Source organism: Monodelphis domestica, chromosome 2, assembly GCF_027887165.1.
Source record: "Monodelphis domestica isolate mMonDom1 chromosome 2, mMonDom1.pri, whole genome shotgun sequence".
NCBI lineage: Eukaryota > Metazoa > Chordata > Mammalia > Didelphimorphia > Didelphidae > Monodelphis > Monodelphis domestica.
Genome location: NC_077228.1, coordinates 185,294,989 through 185,314,189, shown reverse-complemented (window position 1 = coordinate 185,314,189; position 19,201 = coordinate 185,294,989). Strand labels below are relative to the sequence as shown.

Genomic DNA, 19,201 nt, shown 5'->3' with positions numbered 1-19,201 from the left:
TCCTCTTCCAAGGGCTAAGCCTTCAAATATTTCAAGATGGCGGTGTGCCAGTAAATGTTTAACAATCAGCTTGAGATGGGAGAGGGAATGCACAAAGAATATTCCTTGAAGTTTAACCTGCATGATTAACATTTTCTCCACTACTTTCTTAAGACTTGACAATCAACAAGATAAATAGGGGGGGGGGGGGCGCTGGGTCGCTCAGTGGATTGAGAGTCAGGCCTAGAGATGGGAGGTCCTGGGTTCAAATCTGGCCTCAGACACTTCCCAGCTGTGTGACCCTGGACAAGTCACTTAGCCCTGCTTGCCTCAGTTTCCTCATTTGTAAATGAACCAGAGAAGGAAATGACAGACCACCCCAGTTTCTTGGCCAAGAAAACTCCCAAAAAGGGGTCATGAAGAGTTAGTCATGACAGCAGGAGAGGGGAAAGGAACTCCTCAAATAAATATTCCGTGTTAGCTAAGATTGCTCCTACCAGTTCTAAATCTTTGATCCTAGAAAGAAAAATGAAATTAAAAAATGAGTAGATTATTTATTTACATAGCAAAAAAGATGCTTCCTCTCACAACAGGATTTGTCATAAGTTTATTTTAAATAGTGAGATCTCTTACTGAATTCAGAGTAGAGTTCCATTGACAGATGTTAAACCCAGACCCAGCTTTTCAGGCACGAGGCAGTTCTGTACAGCCAGATCCATCTATTTAAAGCAAATGAAATCAGAGGTTTTTGGTGTGTGGGTTTTTTCCCCTACTAGCATGGGAATTGCATATTCCAGGCCAGAGCAAATTCAAACTGCTCAATAATAAAAGATAAGCAAAGAAATAACCAGCAGACTCAAGGCCACAATTGCTTCTCTGCCCTCACATAATAACAAGAAAACAAAGACTCGTTTCAGAAGGCAGTGCAGCTTCATGCTTTGTGGCAATTTCTGAGTGAGGGATTTCAGGGCAGTGAAGAAAACTCTCTGATCTTCTTAAAAATTTTTTTTGATAGCTTTTTTTTTTTTTGCATTGCCTCAATTTCTTGCCCTTTGAAGAAAACTAAAGCTATTACAAAGGATTTTTTTTTTTTGTAGCATACCAGGCATCTTGGAAATGTAATTGATGTATTGATATTGTATCTTATGTATTCATTTACCAGACTCATGGTCAGGTTACTTATTGATCATGGTATGGACGAATCTGCATTCCAAAGGACAAGAGAATTCCTGAGCAGGGCATTACCGGCCACAGTGTCCTAGCTCACACCTTGTCGGACCACATTTCTTTCCAAGGTGCATTTTGGATTAATCTCCTCCTTTTTGATTTCATGATTGTCAATTCAACCAATGTTAAAACCTATGCCATGTCACGTATTCAATAATTATCTCCCACTCCACATTCCTAAAATCTTCAATAAAAGTTGGGGAACATGTGTGAGGCTCCCTCTTGCCTCTCTTGATCTTCTAACTGTTCTGGATCCTCTTGTCGCTCTAGCTTCTATTGCTCCTCATGTCCACTTGGTTCTCGAAAAGCTATTGCCCCCATACTGCTCATTAATCCTCTGGCTTTCTTGCCCATGAGAAATATTACCGGAGCTCACGACTCCCCACGTGTTTTAATTTGTTGTCTTTGAGTATTTATTCCTGCTTTTCTCCCTGTATCACTATTATCTATTCATCCATTTTCCTTTAGCCTCCATTCTCCTTCTCAGGTCACCACCCACTAGTACACTGGGTAGGGACTGCAGGCAGTTCCATCACTTGGCGCCCAATGTGGGGTCAATGAGCAACCTGACCATGAGTCTGGTAAATGAATACATAAGATACAATATTAATACATCAATTACATTTCCAAGATGCTAATATGCCTGGTAAGCTACATTTTTAGAGGAAAAAAAAACATAGCAAAGTTGAGCAATACATCAAAACTATGCAAAAACATATATAGTATTCCATTCTCATGGAACTGCAGCCACTGGAAAGGAGTGAGGGAGGCGAATCTTCAAATCTGTCTTTGGGGCTTCTTTGTTCTTGATAATTCTGCAATGTTAACAGAGCTATTTCTCACAGTGGTTCTTTCCATTTACATTATGTTATCACTGGGTAGTTTGCTTTCTTGGCTCTGCTTCCTTCTTCAGTTGGAGTAAGTTTTTTCCATATTTCTCCATATTCATCACACTCATTGTTTTTTTTTCAGAACAGTAGTATTTCATATATTCAAGTTCCACAATTTGTTTAGCCATTCCTCAAATGATGGGCAACTACTTTGTTGCCAGTTCTTTGCTACCTACAAAAAAGTGCCATTAAAAATATTTTGGTGCATATTTTTTATCAATGGCCTTTTTTTTTTTTGCCTAGTATAAAATCTCTGGATCTCACTTTATTTGTAAAATTCTAAATTGCTTTCCAGAATGGTGATAAGGGTTCTGAAGAGCACCAACAGTTCGGGATAGAATTAAAACTGTAAATTAACCGGCAGTGCTCCCATTTATATTATGTTGGCTTGGGCCAACTATGAGCCCTGAACATTCCTCCAGCTATTTAAATTGTTCTTTATTTCTTTAGAGAACATGCTGTAATTGAATCTATACAAGTATTTTGTGTATGTTGATAAACTGATCCCCAAATATTTCATGAATTTTGTAGTTATTTTGAATGGGATCTCCCTTTACATTATTACCTCTTAAATTTAGTAATTATATAGGAATGCTGCTGGCTTTGAGGGGTTATTTTGTAGCCTACTGATCTGCCAAAGCTGCTATTTCATTAATATTTCTGTTGATTCGCTGGGGTTTTCTAGGAAAATTCATCAAAAATAACATTTATATGTTACTATGTGTCAGATAGTCTACTATGTGCTTTCCAATTATCTTATTTGATCCTCACAATCACCTTGGGAGGTAGATGCTATTATTATCCCTACTTTAGAGAAGAAGAAACTGAGACAAAGAGAGGTTAACTGATTTGCCCTGGTCACATGGCTAGTGTCTGAAGCTTTTTTGGAATTCAGATTTTCCTTACTCCAGACCCAGCATTCTACTCACTGTGCTATTTCGTGGCTATTAGGAATAGATTTATCTCCCATTTGGCTATTTTAAACTTCTTTTTATTATTTTGTTGCGATTGTTTTTAGAACTATACTAAGTAATAGAATGAACATGCTTGCTTTACACATGAATTTATTAGGAAAAACCCCATTGCATGATGTTTTTGGCTTTAGGTACTTTTTATGATATTTTTCTAAAAAGTTCCTTTATGCCTATAGTTTGTAGGGTTTTGTTTTTTTCATATAAACGAGTACTATATTTTGTCAAAGGCTTTTCCTGCATCTAATGAGATAATCATGTGGTTCTGTATATATAGATATGTATGTATATTTATATTTATATCTCTATCTTCATATATATAATATGTACACACACATATATATATACAATATATAGAATTACTTGTGTTGATTTTTCCCCTCATGTCAAACCATTCTTACCTCACTTATATAAGTCCAACTTGGCCATAATTTCTTGGATTAATCATTATTCTCGATTTTACTTAATTTTTTTGAATTAATATTTGTTAATGATTTGAGGCTATAGTTTTATATTATAGGATTATTTGCCTTATAAAAGAAATCTGGTAGAATGCTTTATTTCTCAGTTTTTTGAGGTAATTTATATAATATTGGTATTCACTATTTTTTAAAAGTTTGATAAGGAACAAAGAATAGTTTATCTACCAGACCTATGGATAAAGGAAGAATTTATAGCCAAATGAGATATAGAGAATAGCCCGATATGTAAAATGGATAACTCTGACAACATTAAATTGAAAAGGTTTTGCATAAATTAAATCAATGCCACCATGAATAGAAGGAAAACAGAAAACTGGGGGGAAATTTGTATAGCAAATATCTGTGATGAAGGCCTCATTTCTTAAATATGTAGAGAATTGAAAGTCAAATCTATAAGAATATGAATCATTCTTCAGTTGATAAGTGGTCAGAGGATATGAACAAGCAGTTCTTAATCGAAGAAATCAAAGCTGTCTATAGTGTTCCAAGTCACTATTGATCAGAGAAATGTGAATTAAAAAATTAAAAGGAAAATGATAAATGTTGGAGGGGATGTAGGAAAATTGGAACATGAATACATTGTTGATGGAGTTGTGAACTGATCTAGCTATTCCAAAGAGTTTGCAATCACGCCCAATGGGCTATCAAACTGTACATACTCTTTGACTTGGCAAGACTACTACTAGATCAAAGAAAGGAGAAAAGGATCTATTTATACTTATATCCTATATACTATATTAGGGGGCAGCTGTGTGGCTCAGTGGATTGAGAGCCAGGCCTAGAGTTGGGAGGTCCTGGGTTCAAATCTGACCCTAGACACTCCCCAGCTGTGTGACCTTGGGCAAGTCACTTAACCAGCATTGCCTAGCCCTTACCACTCTTCTGCCTTGGAACCATTACACAGTGTTAATTCCAAGACAGAAGGTAAGGGTTTAAAAAAAAATATATATATATACATTACATTATATTATATATAAAATATTTATAGCAGCTTTTTTTGTGGTGTCAAAGAATTGAAACTGATGAGAGCATGTTTATCAATTAGGGAACGGCTGAGTTGTGGTATGATTATACTGGAATACTATTTTGCCATAAGAAATGATGAGAAGGGCAATTAAAAAAAAAACCCTTGAAATATATGAACAGATGCAGAGTGAAGTGAACAAAACCAGGAGAACAATCAATATATAGTAACAGTAATATTGTATGATGATGAACAGTGAAGGACTTGGCTATTCTCAGCAATACAATGATGTAAGACAACTCCAAAGGACTCACGATGAAAAGTTCACCAGCATGAATGCATGTTGAAGCAGACCATTTCCCCCTTTTTTTCCTTCATAAATTTTTTTCTTGTATGTGTGATGTCTTCTTTGAAAACATGAAGAATATGGAAATATGTACTTCATGATAGCATGTGTATAACCTATATCAAATTGCTTACCCTCTTGGAGAAGGAAGAGGGGAGAGAGGGAGGGAGAGAATTTTTTTTTTCCAAATTCAAACATACCATTCTTTTATTTTTTTTTTTAAGTTTTGGAAAATTTTATTTAATTAATTAATTTAGATTTTCTTTCCCATGGTTACAAGATTTATGTTCTTTCCCTGACCTCTCCCTAACCCTCCTCCCGTAGCTGACACGCAATTCCTCTGGGTTTTACATGCGTCATTGATCTGGACCTATTTCCATATTATTGATATTTGCACTTGGGTGATCGTTTATAGAGTCTACATCCTGAAACATATCCTTATCAACCCTTGTGATCAAGCAGTTGTTTTCCTTCTGTGTTTTGGCTCCCACAGTTTTTCCTCTGCATGTGGATAGTGTTCTTTCTCATAGGGGAGAGAATTTTGATCATAAAATTGCAGAAAACAAATGTTAAAAATTATTTCAATATGTAATTGGAAAAACAATATAATAAAACATTACTGGAGGGACAAAAAGGTTCGATATACCATGTGTAGTGACACATGTGTAGCCCCTTTCATGTATTATCTTCATCCATTAGACTGTAAACTCCTTGAGAGCAGGGACTGTCTTTTTTCTTATGTGTGTCCCCTAGCACTTGACATAGTTATCTGGTACATAGGCACTTAATAAATGTTTATTGATAGTTGGCTAATATTAAAAATAACAAAAATAAAAATAAATGTTAGGTGGAATTCTATGAATCCATCAGGAACAGATTTTTAAAAAAAAATTTAGTTGTTCCTTTACAGCTACTTTTATTTCCTTTTCCTCAGATTAGACAATTTAAATTCTCTATTTTGTTTTCTATTAATTGGGGTATATTTTTATTAGCATTTATGTCTTGAATGTTCTCAATTTTGTTAACATTTAACTACAAAACAGGTTGTGATCATTCTTTTGCTTTGTTCTTTTTTTTGGTGATTACACCTTCTTCATTTGATTTTCCTATTCTTAAACAGGTTAGAGAAAGGCTTATCAATTTTATCATGTTTTCAAAGAAACCCAGTTTTCAGTTTTATCCTTTCTATTCCAATTTATTTCTCCTCTAATTTTTAATGTCTCATCTCTTGTGCTGCTTTAGGTTCATTTTGTTGGTTTTATAACTTTTAAAAATGCATTCAATTAATTAATTCCTTTTTTATATTATTAATGGATACATACAGGGATATAATTTCTACCCTAAGAACTACTTCAGCTGCATCCCCCAAATTTTGATGTTATTTCATCATTCTTATTTTCTTTCACATAATTCTTGTAATTTTTCCTTTGACGTACCCTTTTGTAGTTATTTCCTTTTAAAATCTCCATTTGGGTCTATGTCTTTTGTGCCTTTGAATTGATTAGTTTTTATTGTGGTCTTATTATAAATGATTTGTTTATTATATCTGTCATCTTACATTCATTTGTAGTATTTTTTGTGTTTCAATAGTTAATTTCTGTAAAAGTGACATGAGGTGTTGAGAAATAAATGTTCTATAGCAAGACTATTTAGAAGTGCCTTGTCTTTTAACTAATTTGTCTAGAAACTCACTAATTTTATATTTCTGTTTTGGTTATCTTCCTTAGTTCCTCGTCCCCCAAACTGAAAGAGTATTAAAGTCTCCTAAAATTATCATGTTTTTATATGTTTTATTTTAGCTAATTTTTTTCCTTATGAATTTAGATGCCATTGCATTTGGAGCATGAGTTTAATATTAATGACAGTGTATTGTTACATGGTCCCCTTTCAGCATAATATAATTTCCTTTTTTATCTATTTACATTGTAAATTTTGCTTTTGCTTTGTGTGATAGCATGATTACAGCTCCTAATTTTTTGGATTTACCTGATGTATAGTAAATTTTATTCCAGTCCCCATTTTTATTCTATGCATGTCATTTCTTTTTAGTGTGTTTCTCATAAGCAGGATATTATAGAATTTTGTTATCTAATCTCCAATAAATCTACTTCAATCCAACTTTGTTCCCATAGGCTTGTTTCCTCTCCCCCAAAACACTGCTCTCTTTTACTTGTCACCTCTTTTCAAAGTTTTGGTGTTTTATTTTATTAATTCTATTTTTTCTTCTTTTTTTATCTATTTATCAAATTCTCCTCTTTTCTCTTCAATTAATTAAAATTCTCTTTCTACTCCTCCCCATTTTCTGGTAGTCTCCAGAAGCTCTAGTTCCCCTTATCTACAGGTTGGATGCTATAGATGGAGACACAATGCTCTATGAGATAGTGGTCTCTCTAAACAGATGCCTGAAGATTACAACTATTTTAAGGTTCCTATCACCATTATGGAATCCATTTCTTCTACCATAGGAGTGTCCTCTTCCCACCTCCAAATTAACATTTTCCTCTTTCCTCCAGTCCTCCCTCTGCTATATCATCCATTATTCTATTATCATTCCTCTCTGAGAGATAATAAAAAATTTCCCTCACTAATTACCATTGATTTGATTGGAGTACATTATACTTTGCCCTCTATCTCCTTACTCCCTCTTTTATGCACCCTTCCAATTTCAGTTTAGTGGCCCCCACCATAAAAACATCAATTCACTTGGAGGCTGGGCAGATATAGGTTTAGACCATGAGCTTCCTTCATCATCATTTCTATCTAAGTTCCACTTTCATTTTTATTCCGGTTTTGTTGTTATTGCTTTCTAGCTCTTTAGCTTTCTCTTTCTAGTCTATTCCTCACCTCCCACTTTCTCTGAGAATAATTTTGTCTCTTACACAGTACTGACCTTTCTTGTATTTTCTGTTTTCTGGGTGTTTGCAAAGGGAATAATTTCTCATGCCTATTTTTTTTGGAGGGGCATGAATTTTTTTAAATGCCTCTATTATAGAACATTCATCTTTTAAGATTAATAATTAGGTTTGCAGAGTAAGCTGCTTTGAATTGTCCTGAGCTCCTTTGCTCTTTAGAACACATTATTCTATTCCTTTCTGTGGTTTCTGGTAAGTGCTGAATACAGTCTTCCATTATTCAAATTCAACCATTTCATCTTTAATGTGAGTGATCTGATTTTCTTCTCTTCTATTATTTCTTACATCAGGGTTTCCAGGCCAGTTCTTTAACCTACAGACTACACAATCTTTGCTAAAAGTGAAGGCAAATAATAGAGGAACCCCAATAGCACCAGAGTAACTCCATTTATGTTGAAATTCCAATCTAATAAATGATACAGATTCCTCACACATTTTCTGAGAACATTTTTTGTTCCTCAAAGAGGTAGATAAGAAAACACTTTAGGTGGCAAATGAATACCTGGAGGAATAATATAACAAATGTTATTAGAGCCAAAGAGGCTCTGCAGATAACAGGTTGTGAAAAGTGTCAAACTTTTGTAATGAGTCAAAGGCTTTACTTGATGAATTTGGGCCTAAGACCAAGGTTACTTTAAGTAGAAAGTGAATGTTCCTATTCATTCTGAAATCTAAGTGCCATTGTGACAGGCAGGCAGGAAGGACTTAGGAAGTCAGAAGGCCATGCTGGTTCTTATAATGAATTTTGGTAGTACTTTTCTGGCTATCTTACAGAACAAACTTATTTATATTGAAGAATCAAATCTGATAATCCCAGGAGAGACCCTGACATTATTATGAATTTCCCAGTTAATCTGAATCCAGGCAAATCCTTAATCTCAAGTAAGCTGGGAAGAGGTAACAGTCCTGACAGGTCAATGAGGGCCCGCTTAGATATTGGCATCAGTGTTGTATGCATGTGGTCCAAAATACTTTAAAAAAAGAAAAAAGAAAAGCAAAATATTTTCCAGGAAAATTTAGTGTTGAGTGAGAATTGAAGTGATCCCAAGTTATAGGGCTGTCCTTGAGCGCACACACACACATTTGCTAGCATTTTGGTTAAAATTCCTTTCTCTGCTTAGCAAGGCAGCCTCTTATGACATGGGCCTCCTGATATATCAAATATCTTTATATGAAAAGCTTCCTTGACTAAAGGGCACCAAACCATTATCTACAATTTCCCTTAAGTAGCTGCTGGATGAAAATGCCTATTGATAAGTATTCATTGAAGATACCATTTCAATTATTCAAAAGGATATTGGGAAGTTCCAAACAGTAGAGTATTTATTTTCCCCCTCATGCTGATTATTGAAACAGAGAGGACTAGAATGAGAATTATAAATTCTACATGAACTCAAAGTTTTAAAAAAAAAGCAAATCCTTCATTTTGGCATTGAGCTAACTTAGAGACAATGGGACAAATCCAAATTACAGTTTTATTCAAGACTACAGCAGGATTTTCCATAAGTTTTAGTGGTTTTTGACAGTGCTACTTTTGAACAGAGTAAAGGAACCCACAAAAACAGTAATATATTAAAACAAATGTACACAGGAAGAAATCAGGCATCCAGATGTATGAGAATCATGCATACAAAAGAGTGGTCTGTGGTTGCTGGGACTGGGGCCTGCTTCAGATCATGTAGTTTTGTTTACCACCTAATACTCTAGAGATCTTCTGCTCATTCTTTCCCACATAATTCACACAAATGTGCAGAGTTTTTAACTTATTAAAATAATGACAAAATTTATCCCCTTTGAAGCCCACACCAAGAAAAAAATTAAAATTGACCATATTAGTGAGCCTAAAGTAGGTTATCAACATTAAGTAATTCTCACTGATCGGGCCCATTCATGGAAAACAGGCAATACCTGGAATCAATGCTGAAGGCAAGAGGTTGTTTCATTATTAAAAATAGCAACACGAAATACCAAGTGAAGGAAGCAACAAGAGTATCAATCTTAATATAAGACATTGATAGGAGATTAAGACAGGATACAATAACATGCTAAACACGCTATCACCATGACATTGACCCAGGAGTGGAAACATGGGTTCTGGGCTCATGATTTCCAATCCCATAATGTTCAAATACTTTTAATAAGAGGAAAAGGGAAAGAATATTGAAAGACAGGAGTGTGAATGAATTGACGCATCTAATCATACAAAGCAAATTCTCAAATTTCAAATGGGAAGAGAGAGTCAATACTAATGCTGAACTACATTGGCTTAGGCAAGGACCAATTTAATTCCATCATAATCTTCAAGGATTTTCAACTGATGGTTAACCCAAACCCATGAATACTGACCTGATGTAAAAGTCCCCTATCCATCATCATCCAAAGGATCAATCCCTGAAGTAATGGTGATAAAGGCAGAGGGAGAGTCAAGTCTCCATAAAAGCTAATCAAGTCAAAAGAATTTTTCCAATACTAGGAGACTACATTAGGTCAAGTGTCTGAAGCAGCATTGAATTCATAGATATAGGTTGGCAGGCAAGTTTTGAATCTGTAGTTTTAAAAAAATTGGCAATTATTTGACATAATAAAATTGCTAGAAGAGGTAAAATGTTTATCAGTATGTGGAATGTTGACTGCTGGTTGCAAAGATTTGCAACCTAGATGAATGAATAACTGCATAGATGTCTTATCAATGAAATTCTTTAAAAAATTTACAAAAACCTAAAGTTTTCATTTAAAAATAACCACATTATGCCACAATGAAACATGGCAAAAAAAGTAGTCGGAGTTCTATCCATGATTCTTCCCAAAGCTAATGGATAAAGTGGTAGAAATTATTTTTTAAAAAGAAAAAAAGAATTTGTTATTGCACTTAAGCACTGACTTCTTACATCTTAACTTACTAATTTAGAAAATCCATGCAGTAAAATTGATAAGATTAAAATACAAAATTCTCATTTGTAAATATTCATTGGCCATTCTATACAGAGTATTTCATGAGGGTGGAATGCAATAGACAATTAATACAGTATCTTTTTTGCTGAGGGGAGGAACCCACCCAACATAGATCATAATTTCAGTTCACAGTAATTGTATTTTTTAAAAAATCTAGCAAAGTCAGTGCAGTTTTTTTTTTCTTTCTGTGCAGTGGTCTGCTCTCCTCCACTCCCATTCCACAACTGAAGTAATACTGGTTTGGAGACCTAGCACAGGTTTGATCATAAGTGTCGGATAAAGTCTGTAGGACTTCGGTAAAGGTATTTCCAAATGGCATAGTAATGTACTGCTGCTGCTGTGGCCACAAAAAGGTGCCAAATGGCATGGGCGAATGGAATGATGCCATCACTTTTGAAGAACACGACTCCTAAGCAATAAATTATGCCTCCGTAGGCAAGTTCTTGTAGCCCATCAGTGTTATTCTGTCAGAGGAAGAAGAAGTTTCAACATTAATTACTATAATTGTAGGAACTATCTGGTATTATTTCAAAGTTACTGAAAGTTTGAATGAAGAGTTCTAGTTTCAGAACTCAGTAAATGTAAAAATGGAGACTTGAATCCGGGACTTCAAGCCCCAGAAGTCCTTACTCCACTTTCCCAGAATGCTTTTAATCTCACTGAATTCTCACCTGGGCTGAGAGCAAATTATTATTTAAAGGAGTTCTCCGCCTACTGAGGTCCTCTTTTCTACTTCTGCTTTGGAGCAGATGCGTCTCTCATGATGTGAGTGAAATTGAATTGGGCCTCTCGGCCCACCTAGCACGTGCCTTTCTTACTTGTATTTTTTAAAATTCTCAACCTTTAATAAAACTCTAAAAATCGAATACTCCTTGCAGAGAGAAACTTATTTCTACCTGCCAGCTTCCCCCCCCCCCCAATTTTTAATCTTTACATAACCCAGGTCTAATCAGTTATCACTTTGCAGTCTTGGTTCTGATCTGATGAAACTCTACTCTGCTTTTGTGCAGCAACTCCAAAGCGATGCTCTCACAATTCACTTCGTGTGTTCTGTGCTCCAGCCAAACTGAACTTCTTGTCATACCTTTCCAAGGTATACTTTATACCTTCCTACCCTCATGCCATTGCTCCCTCTGCTATCTCTGCCTGGGACACCTCCACCTCCTCCTGCTGAATTCCTATAAGCCTTTAAAGTCTAAGTCAAATGCCCGCCCCTCCTCCACTGGTTGGTGACGATTGTTGCCTTCTTGGACCTCACATAATACTGTAGTTGGACCTGGACCTCTCATTTAACCTCTCCCTTCCAAAAGTAAACAAACAAACAAAAAATCCACCTCCCAAAGCCAACCCAAATCCCAAGCCCCTCCAAAAACACACCAAAAGTTGTCATTAACTCATTCTGAGACTCTGAGCTTCATAAAAGCACAAGAGGGTGTCTGATCTAAACTTTATCTCTTCCAGCAGGCTCCACAGGGCTTCCCACACAGGAGACAATAGATACTGCTGAATTGTATTTTGTTCTGAGAAATATATATGCACTGGACAAACTAGTCTCATCAGACACTGGCATCCTGTTTTAAATACGGCACCATGCTCCATGGTTTTGAAAATCCAGCTTCTCTTCTACCACATACAGTAAATAACATGAACAGAACTCTTGTAAATAAGACCTTGGCCTTGGTTCCGACCAGACACCTTACCTACACTCTTCAACTTCACATAGCCTTCTTTCTGGCTAGTCCCCCAAATGGCATACAATAGGATGCCTCCCATGATATTCTGCTAATAGAGTCCATCGCCACCAAAGCAGAGAGTAGGGTGGTCTACTTAGTCCTTAATTTTGATTTAACAAACATAATTGAATATACTAGCTATAGACCCCTAATTCTCAAAGACAGAATACAATTTTTAGAATACACTAACTAGAGGGGCAGCTATGTGTCTCAGTGGATAGAGAGCCAGGACTGGAGACAGGAGATTCTGGGTTCAAAACCTGGCCTAGACACTTTCTAGCTGTGTGACCCTGGGAAAGTCACTTAACCCCAACTGCTTAGCCCTTGCTGCTCCTGTGCCTTGGAGTCAATACTTAGTATTGACTCTAAAACAGAAAGTAAGGGTTTTAAAAATACACTAAAGACCAAAACCATAGAGAATATTTATATTAGTTTTTTTTTTCCTTTTGGGTGAATTCAAAGGCATTACAGAAAACTACACTGAACCTTAGGGTCAGCAATATCAACACCAATTATTGTAATGAATGCAGTGGAAATCTCTGGTTGACAGTTCTATATTCAGATACTGCACATGGAACAGATTATACCAGTTATGATTATAAAGGAAAATTTCTGTTATAAAGATTGCTGCCCTTATGCATGCGGTTTGCCCTAGCTTGGTACTTTAGGTGTCCTAAGAGCTCCTTCAAAGCAGATTCATACCAGATTTCTTTGTTTTTCCCCCCCTTCTAACCTTCAACCTCAAATGATATGTGTTCAGAGAGCCAGATGAATCAAGTACTCCTACAAAGTCAGGAGTTCAAAGAGAAATGCTTTTAGAAAACCCTATAAAAATAGACTCTACACCCTTCTAAAACCACCCCAGCAAAGTGCCCTGAGGAAGGGAAGAGGCAATATGTGCCAGCAGAGTCAAACCACCACCACCCCACTCAGGCCCTGATGGAGACAGCCCAGGACCCTGAACCAATGGGCATTAGCAATAGCACTGCTTTCAGCTCAGTGGCCTCAGCCATCGTCCGGGGCAGGAAGCCCTAGGGAGATGTGGCCTGGTGACTTCCTTCAGATGCGAGAGCCACAGCTACGGGTAACTCAGAAGAGACAGTACATGCTACCACAGCCTTTGGTACTGCAGATTAGTTCAACCTCAGAAATGGATAGGATTTTATTGCTGGAAAAGATACCACAGAAGAGGCATTGAGGAACGACCATGAGATTTTCCCCATCTGTCCTCCAGCCCAATCTTTCCTTTTCTATTTAAATGTCTCCAGTGCTTAATATAGTGCTTTTGCACCTAACAAGAGTTTTTAGTAAATGCTTCCCTTCTTTCACCAGCCCCCCCAACCCTTCCTGTCCCCCAAAACAAACAGAACTTCTACTTTTAAGGTGGCTGAGAAAATTCTGCCTTCGGTGGCAACTGCACTATTTCCTGCGTATTCATGAGGATATACATGACTCAACTGAAGTTACAGGCATGATTTTCCTGATCAGGCCATAACTATGGGGAGAAATGAAAAACTATATTCTGCTCTTTGTGGTGTCAAAAAATTGAAAAATGAGGGGGTGTCCACCGATTGGGGAATGGCTGAACAAATTGTGGTATCTGTTGTTGATGGAATATTATTGTGCTGAAAGGAATAATGAACTGGAGGAATCCCATAGTAATTGGAACAACCTCCAGGAAGTGATGCAGAGTGAAAGGAGCAGATCCAGGAGAGCATTGTACAGAGACTGATACACTGTGTTACAATCAAACGTAATGGACTTCTCTACTAACAGTAATGCAGTGATCCAGGATAATCCAGAGGAATTTATGAGAAAGAATGCTGTCCACATCCAGAGCAAGAACTGCAGGAGCAGAAATACTGTGACATGGAAATCACATTAAAAGACTGATATATATTAATTTAAGGTCACCAAGGAATTCAGCTATGTAATTCCTAAATGAAAACTTAAGTCAGCAGTCAACCTTTTATGGAGTTTTTAATTACTAATAGAAGGAAGAAAGGCATTAGAGGGAGAGAGGGAGAGGGAGAGGGAGAGGGAGAGAGAGAGAGAGAGAGAGGGAAAGAGAAAGGGGAGAGAAGGGAATAGGGCTTAAATACCCCCTCTGCTTAACTGGGCCAAAGGCCCAAGCCCTTAGATAGCTGAGGCAAAGAAAAGAGATCAGTCCCTATCACTCACATGACCAAAATGGAGAAACAGTCTCAAGGCCTCCAGTCCAAGCACCCAGGCTCCAACAACCTCCTTTCCTCCACCCAGCAAGTTCCCAGACTCCTCAGCTCTCCTCTACCTCACTTCCTGTGTCTCCCCTGTGCCAATGGTGGCTCTAGCTTAACTCAGGAACGCCCAGAGGTCTGTCCCCTTTGCACATGTCTGTTGAAGGTCATATTCTCAAATAATTAAATCTTGAGCTTTGCTACAGCCCTTCCTAAATCCTGTTAGGACTGAGTAGGGTGGAGAGAAAAATGGAAGGGGGATAGAAGGCAAATTACTTTCTTTTTTCCCCCTTTTAAAAATGTTATTTAATTGATTTAGAGAATTTTTCCAGGATTACAAAAATCATGTTCTTTCCCTCCTCTCCCCCTAACACCCTCCCATAGCCAATGCACAATTCCACTGGGTTTTACATGTGTCATTGGTCAAGACCTATTTCCATATTATTGATATTTGTACTAGGGTGATCATTTAGGGTTTCTATCCCCAATCATATCCTCGTTGACCCATGTGATCAAGCAGTTGTTTTTCTTCTGCGTTTCTACTCCCACATATCTTCCTCTGAATGTGAATAGTGTTCTTTCTCATAGGTCTCTAAGAATTGTCCTGGATCTCTGCATTGCTGCTAGTAGAGAAGTCTTATGTTTGATTGTACCACAGTGTATCCATCTCTGTGTACAATGTTCTCCTGGTTCTGCTCCTCTCACTCTGCATCAATTCCTGGAGATCATTCCAGTTCACATGGAATTCCTCCAGTTCATTGTTTCTTTGAGAACAATAGTATTCCATCACCAACATATACCACAATTTGTTCAGCCACTCCCTAATCGAAGGTCATCCCCTCATTTTCCAATTTTTTGCCACCACAAAGAGCGCAGCTATGAATATTCTTGGACAAGTCTTTTTCCTTATTATTTCTTTAGGGTACAAACCCAGCAGTGCTATGGCTGGATCAAAGGGCAAACAGTCTTTTAGTGCTCTTTGGGCATAGCTCCAAATTGCCCTCCAGAATAGTTGGATCAATTCACAACTCTACCAGCAATGCATTAATATCCCAATTTTGCCACATCCCCTCCAACATTTAATACTTTGCTGTCATGTTAGCCAATCTGCTAGGTGTGAGGTGGTACCTCAGAGTTGCTTTGATTTGCATTTCTCTGATTATATGAGATTTAGAACATTTTTTCATGTGTTTATTGATAGTTTTGATTTCTTTATCTGAAAACTGCCTATTCATGTCCCTTGCCCATTTGTCAACTGGAGAATGGCTTGTTTTTTGTACAACTGATTTAGCTCTTTGTAAATTTGAGTAATTAGACCTTTGTCAGAGGTTTTTAATTATGAAGATTTTTTTCCCCAATCTGTTGCTTCCCTTTTAATTTTAGTTCCATTGGCTTTGTTTGTACAAAACCTTTTTAATTTAATGTAATCAAAATGATTTATTTTACATTTGTAATTTTTTCTAACTCTTGCTTGGTCTTAAAATATTTCTGGCAGGCAATCACTTTCAATGGAATTGGTTGCACATACACATACACACTTGGTTGTATATAGAAACGTAACTTACCAATAAGGAAACAGAAGGCAAAAAGGAAAAGAAAAAGTGGGGAGTGATAAGTGGGAGGGCAGTGGTTAGAAGCAAAATAGACTTCTGTGTGGGGACAGGATAAAAAGAGAGGGAGGAAAAAATAGAAGAAAATGGAATGGAAGGAAATATGCAATGACAACAAAGAGTTAAAATAAAAAGCTGGAACAGAATCATTGCAGCTAAAGTAAAAAAGGTAGGGGTATCAATCATGATCTCAGACAAAAAAAAAGAAAACAAAGCAAAAACCCAATTAAAAGAGATAATAAGGGAACCTACATTATACTAAAAGGTGCTACAATGACATAATATAAAACATTTTTACAGTAAGCTTCTCTGAATGAAACCTAATTTCTCAAATATATATTGATGTATAGAACTGAGTTAAACTTATAAAATAAGTGCCATTTCCCAACTGACAAATGGTCAAAATGTGTGTATGTGTATATGCGTGCATGTGTGCGCACACATACACACACATGGTATTGGGAGGCAGCTTTCAGAAGAAATCAAACTTATCTACAACTTTGAGGTACCACTTCATACCTATCAGAAATGACAAATATGGAGGTGATGAGGGAAAAAGAGGTACACTAACAAATTGTTAGTGGAGTGGTGAACTGATCCAGCCATTCTGGAGAACAATTTGGAACTATGCCCAAGTGCTATAAAATATATAACCCTTTGACCTAGCAATACTAGGCCTGTATTCCAAAGAGAACAAAGGAAAAGGACCTTTATGCACAAAAATATTTATTACAGGTCTTTTGTGGTGGCAAAGAACTGGAAAGTGAAGTGTTGCCCACCAGTTGGGGAATGTCTGAACAAGTTGTGGCACAAGATTGAGTACTAATGTTTAAGAAATGACAAGGGGGTGGTTTCAGAAAAATCTGGCAAAAACCATATGAACTGATGCAAAATGAAGTACAAAGAACTGGGAGATCATAGTGCTCATAAACAACAGTGTTGTAATGATGATCAGTTGTGAAATACTGGCCTACTCTGATCAATACAATAATCCACGACAATACCAAAGGACTTATGATGAAAAAATGCTATCCATTTTCAGAGAGAGAACTGATGAACTCTGAGTGCAAACTGAAGTAAATTTTTTACTTTCTTCATTTTTCTTCCTTTTCTGGGGAAATATGACTAATATGGAACTACATTTTACATGATTTCATATGTATAACTGATATCATAGCTTATCTTCTCAGTGTATAGGAGAGAGGGTGGGAAGGAGGCAGAGAATTTGGAACTCAATTTTTAAAAAAAATGTTAAAAATTAATTAATTAAAATGTTTTTAAAAATGTAAGTACATAATTTTCTACCTTTTGAAAATCCAGAAAATCTTCAAAAGAAAGTAAATGGAGAACACTACCACCAGGAAGCTATGATGCTTTCTATGAAGCAATTTTATCACTAGTTCAGAAAATCAGTGTTATATCAACTTGGCTCTTGCTTGGTAGAGAAAATGTTTCCTCTAGACTTTTGGACAGCACCTGGGTATATTGCAGGTATATCATGCCAATTTTTTTCCTTTAAAGTTTCTAACTAAGTGGAAATGCCATGCTATATATCAAAGCTTCTGGTTGGAATAAGGATCTTGGCCAAAGGGATCCCCTTATAATTTTTATTTTGAAAAGTAAAATCACAAAGTCACCAAAATAATGATTGAATTGTTTTTCTTACCATTGAGGTTACTACCAATGCAGGAGAAAATCCCATTGTTAGATAGAAAAATAGCTCGACCACTTTATACCTAGAGGAATAAAACAGTTATACTGAGTATGTGTAATTCTATCACACAAAATAAGAGTTTCCATGCTTTTTTCCTCTTCTCCTTTGAAAAAGTATGTAAACTTTTAGCTAGTTAAGTGAAATACAGCATCCTGAAAGGAGTCCAAGAGACCTCAAACTAAAACAATTTCAGCTGATTAACAATGACTTGGCATTTTCTCCCCAAGAATTTTAAAAGGTATCATACTCAAATCCTTACCTGGCAAGCATTTTTTTAAAGCAAATGTTATTAACCGGAATCCATTCTCTTGCTTCCATTACCTGACACTATATTTCATGTTTATCTTTCTGGTCCAACATGGAGTCTTTTGTTAAAGGATAGAGAATGTATGCTTACAAAGACCGAGGAAAGGAATCCTAGCTTTTGGTTGTGGGTTGCAAGAGGTAAAAGAGCAGTTCCATGGAGGAGGAGAAGAGGGCAAAGAAAAGGTACCAGTGGAACAGAGGCTTATCACAAGGTTATAAAAGTTTAGTGTCTCTAAAGAAAACTATTCTATAGTATCTTATTATTTACCAGATTTCCTTATACTTCTACGTGTAGGTAGGACAAGTCTTCCTTATCCCCATTTACAGATGGAAAATAGCAGCTCAGAAGTTAAATGACATGCCTGGAGTCACAAAGATAGTCACTGGTAGAGTTAGGACTCAAATTTAGACCTGTTGCACAAGCCCATATCAATATCAGAATGGCTGAGTTGCCCACTTGGCAGTATTCTTGCTATTCTTTAAAATTATTTCATCCCTCTAGTAATCAGATTCTAGTAGTAGGTAGGAGTTCTTAACTTGGGTTCTGTGAACTTGGTTTAAAAAATATTTTGACATCTGTATTTCAACATAATTTATTTACTTTGCAATCTTCTGTATTTTATGTATTTAAAACATTATTCTGAGAAGTCTACAGGCTTCCCAGATTTCTAAAGGAGTCCCTACGATTATATACTTGTCATCCCATGACAAGAGGGGTATGTAAATGAATTTTAATGGTATAATTCCTAATGTCAGAAAAGATGAATTTCATTCTCTGCCTTATTTCTGAAAAGAGACGCACACTTAATGATAAATTTGAAGTATGTTTGATTTTGAGAGATGTTAGCCAATACAGTATTTTGAAAGATTCTCACAAATGAGAAAGGACTCAAGGATGA

General features: G+C 36.5%; 1 protein-coding gene across 9 annotated transcripts in view; it reads right to left on the bottom strand.

The window, feature by feature from the left end:
* Positions 1-281: 281 nt before the first annotated feature.
* Positions 282-19,201, bottom strand: part of MMD (monocyte to macrophage differentiation associated) — a 106,259-nt gene continuing 87,339 nt past the window's right edge. For 8 of the 9 annotated variants that reach the window (XM_056816556.1, XM_056816557.1, XM_056816558.1 and 5 more), the window contains 2 exons: positions 17,949-18,018; positions 9,227-11,187 (listed from right to left, as the gene is read on the bottom strand). In XM_056816556.1, the coding sequence (XP_056672534.1) occupies positions 10,987-11,187; positions 17,949-18,018 (271 nt within the window). In that variant the 3' untranslated portion in view covers positions 9,227-10,986. Of the gene's footprint in view, positions 2,269-9,226; positions 11,188-17,948; positions 18,019-19,201 lie in introns of those variants that run through there. The other variant, XM_056816560.1, reaches the window with a different exon arrangement.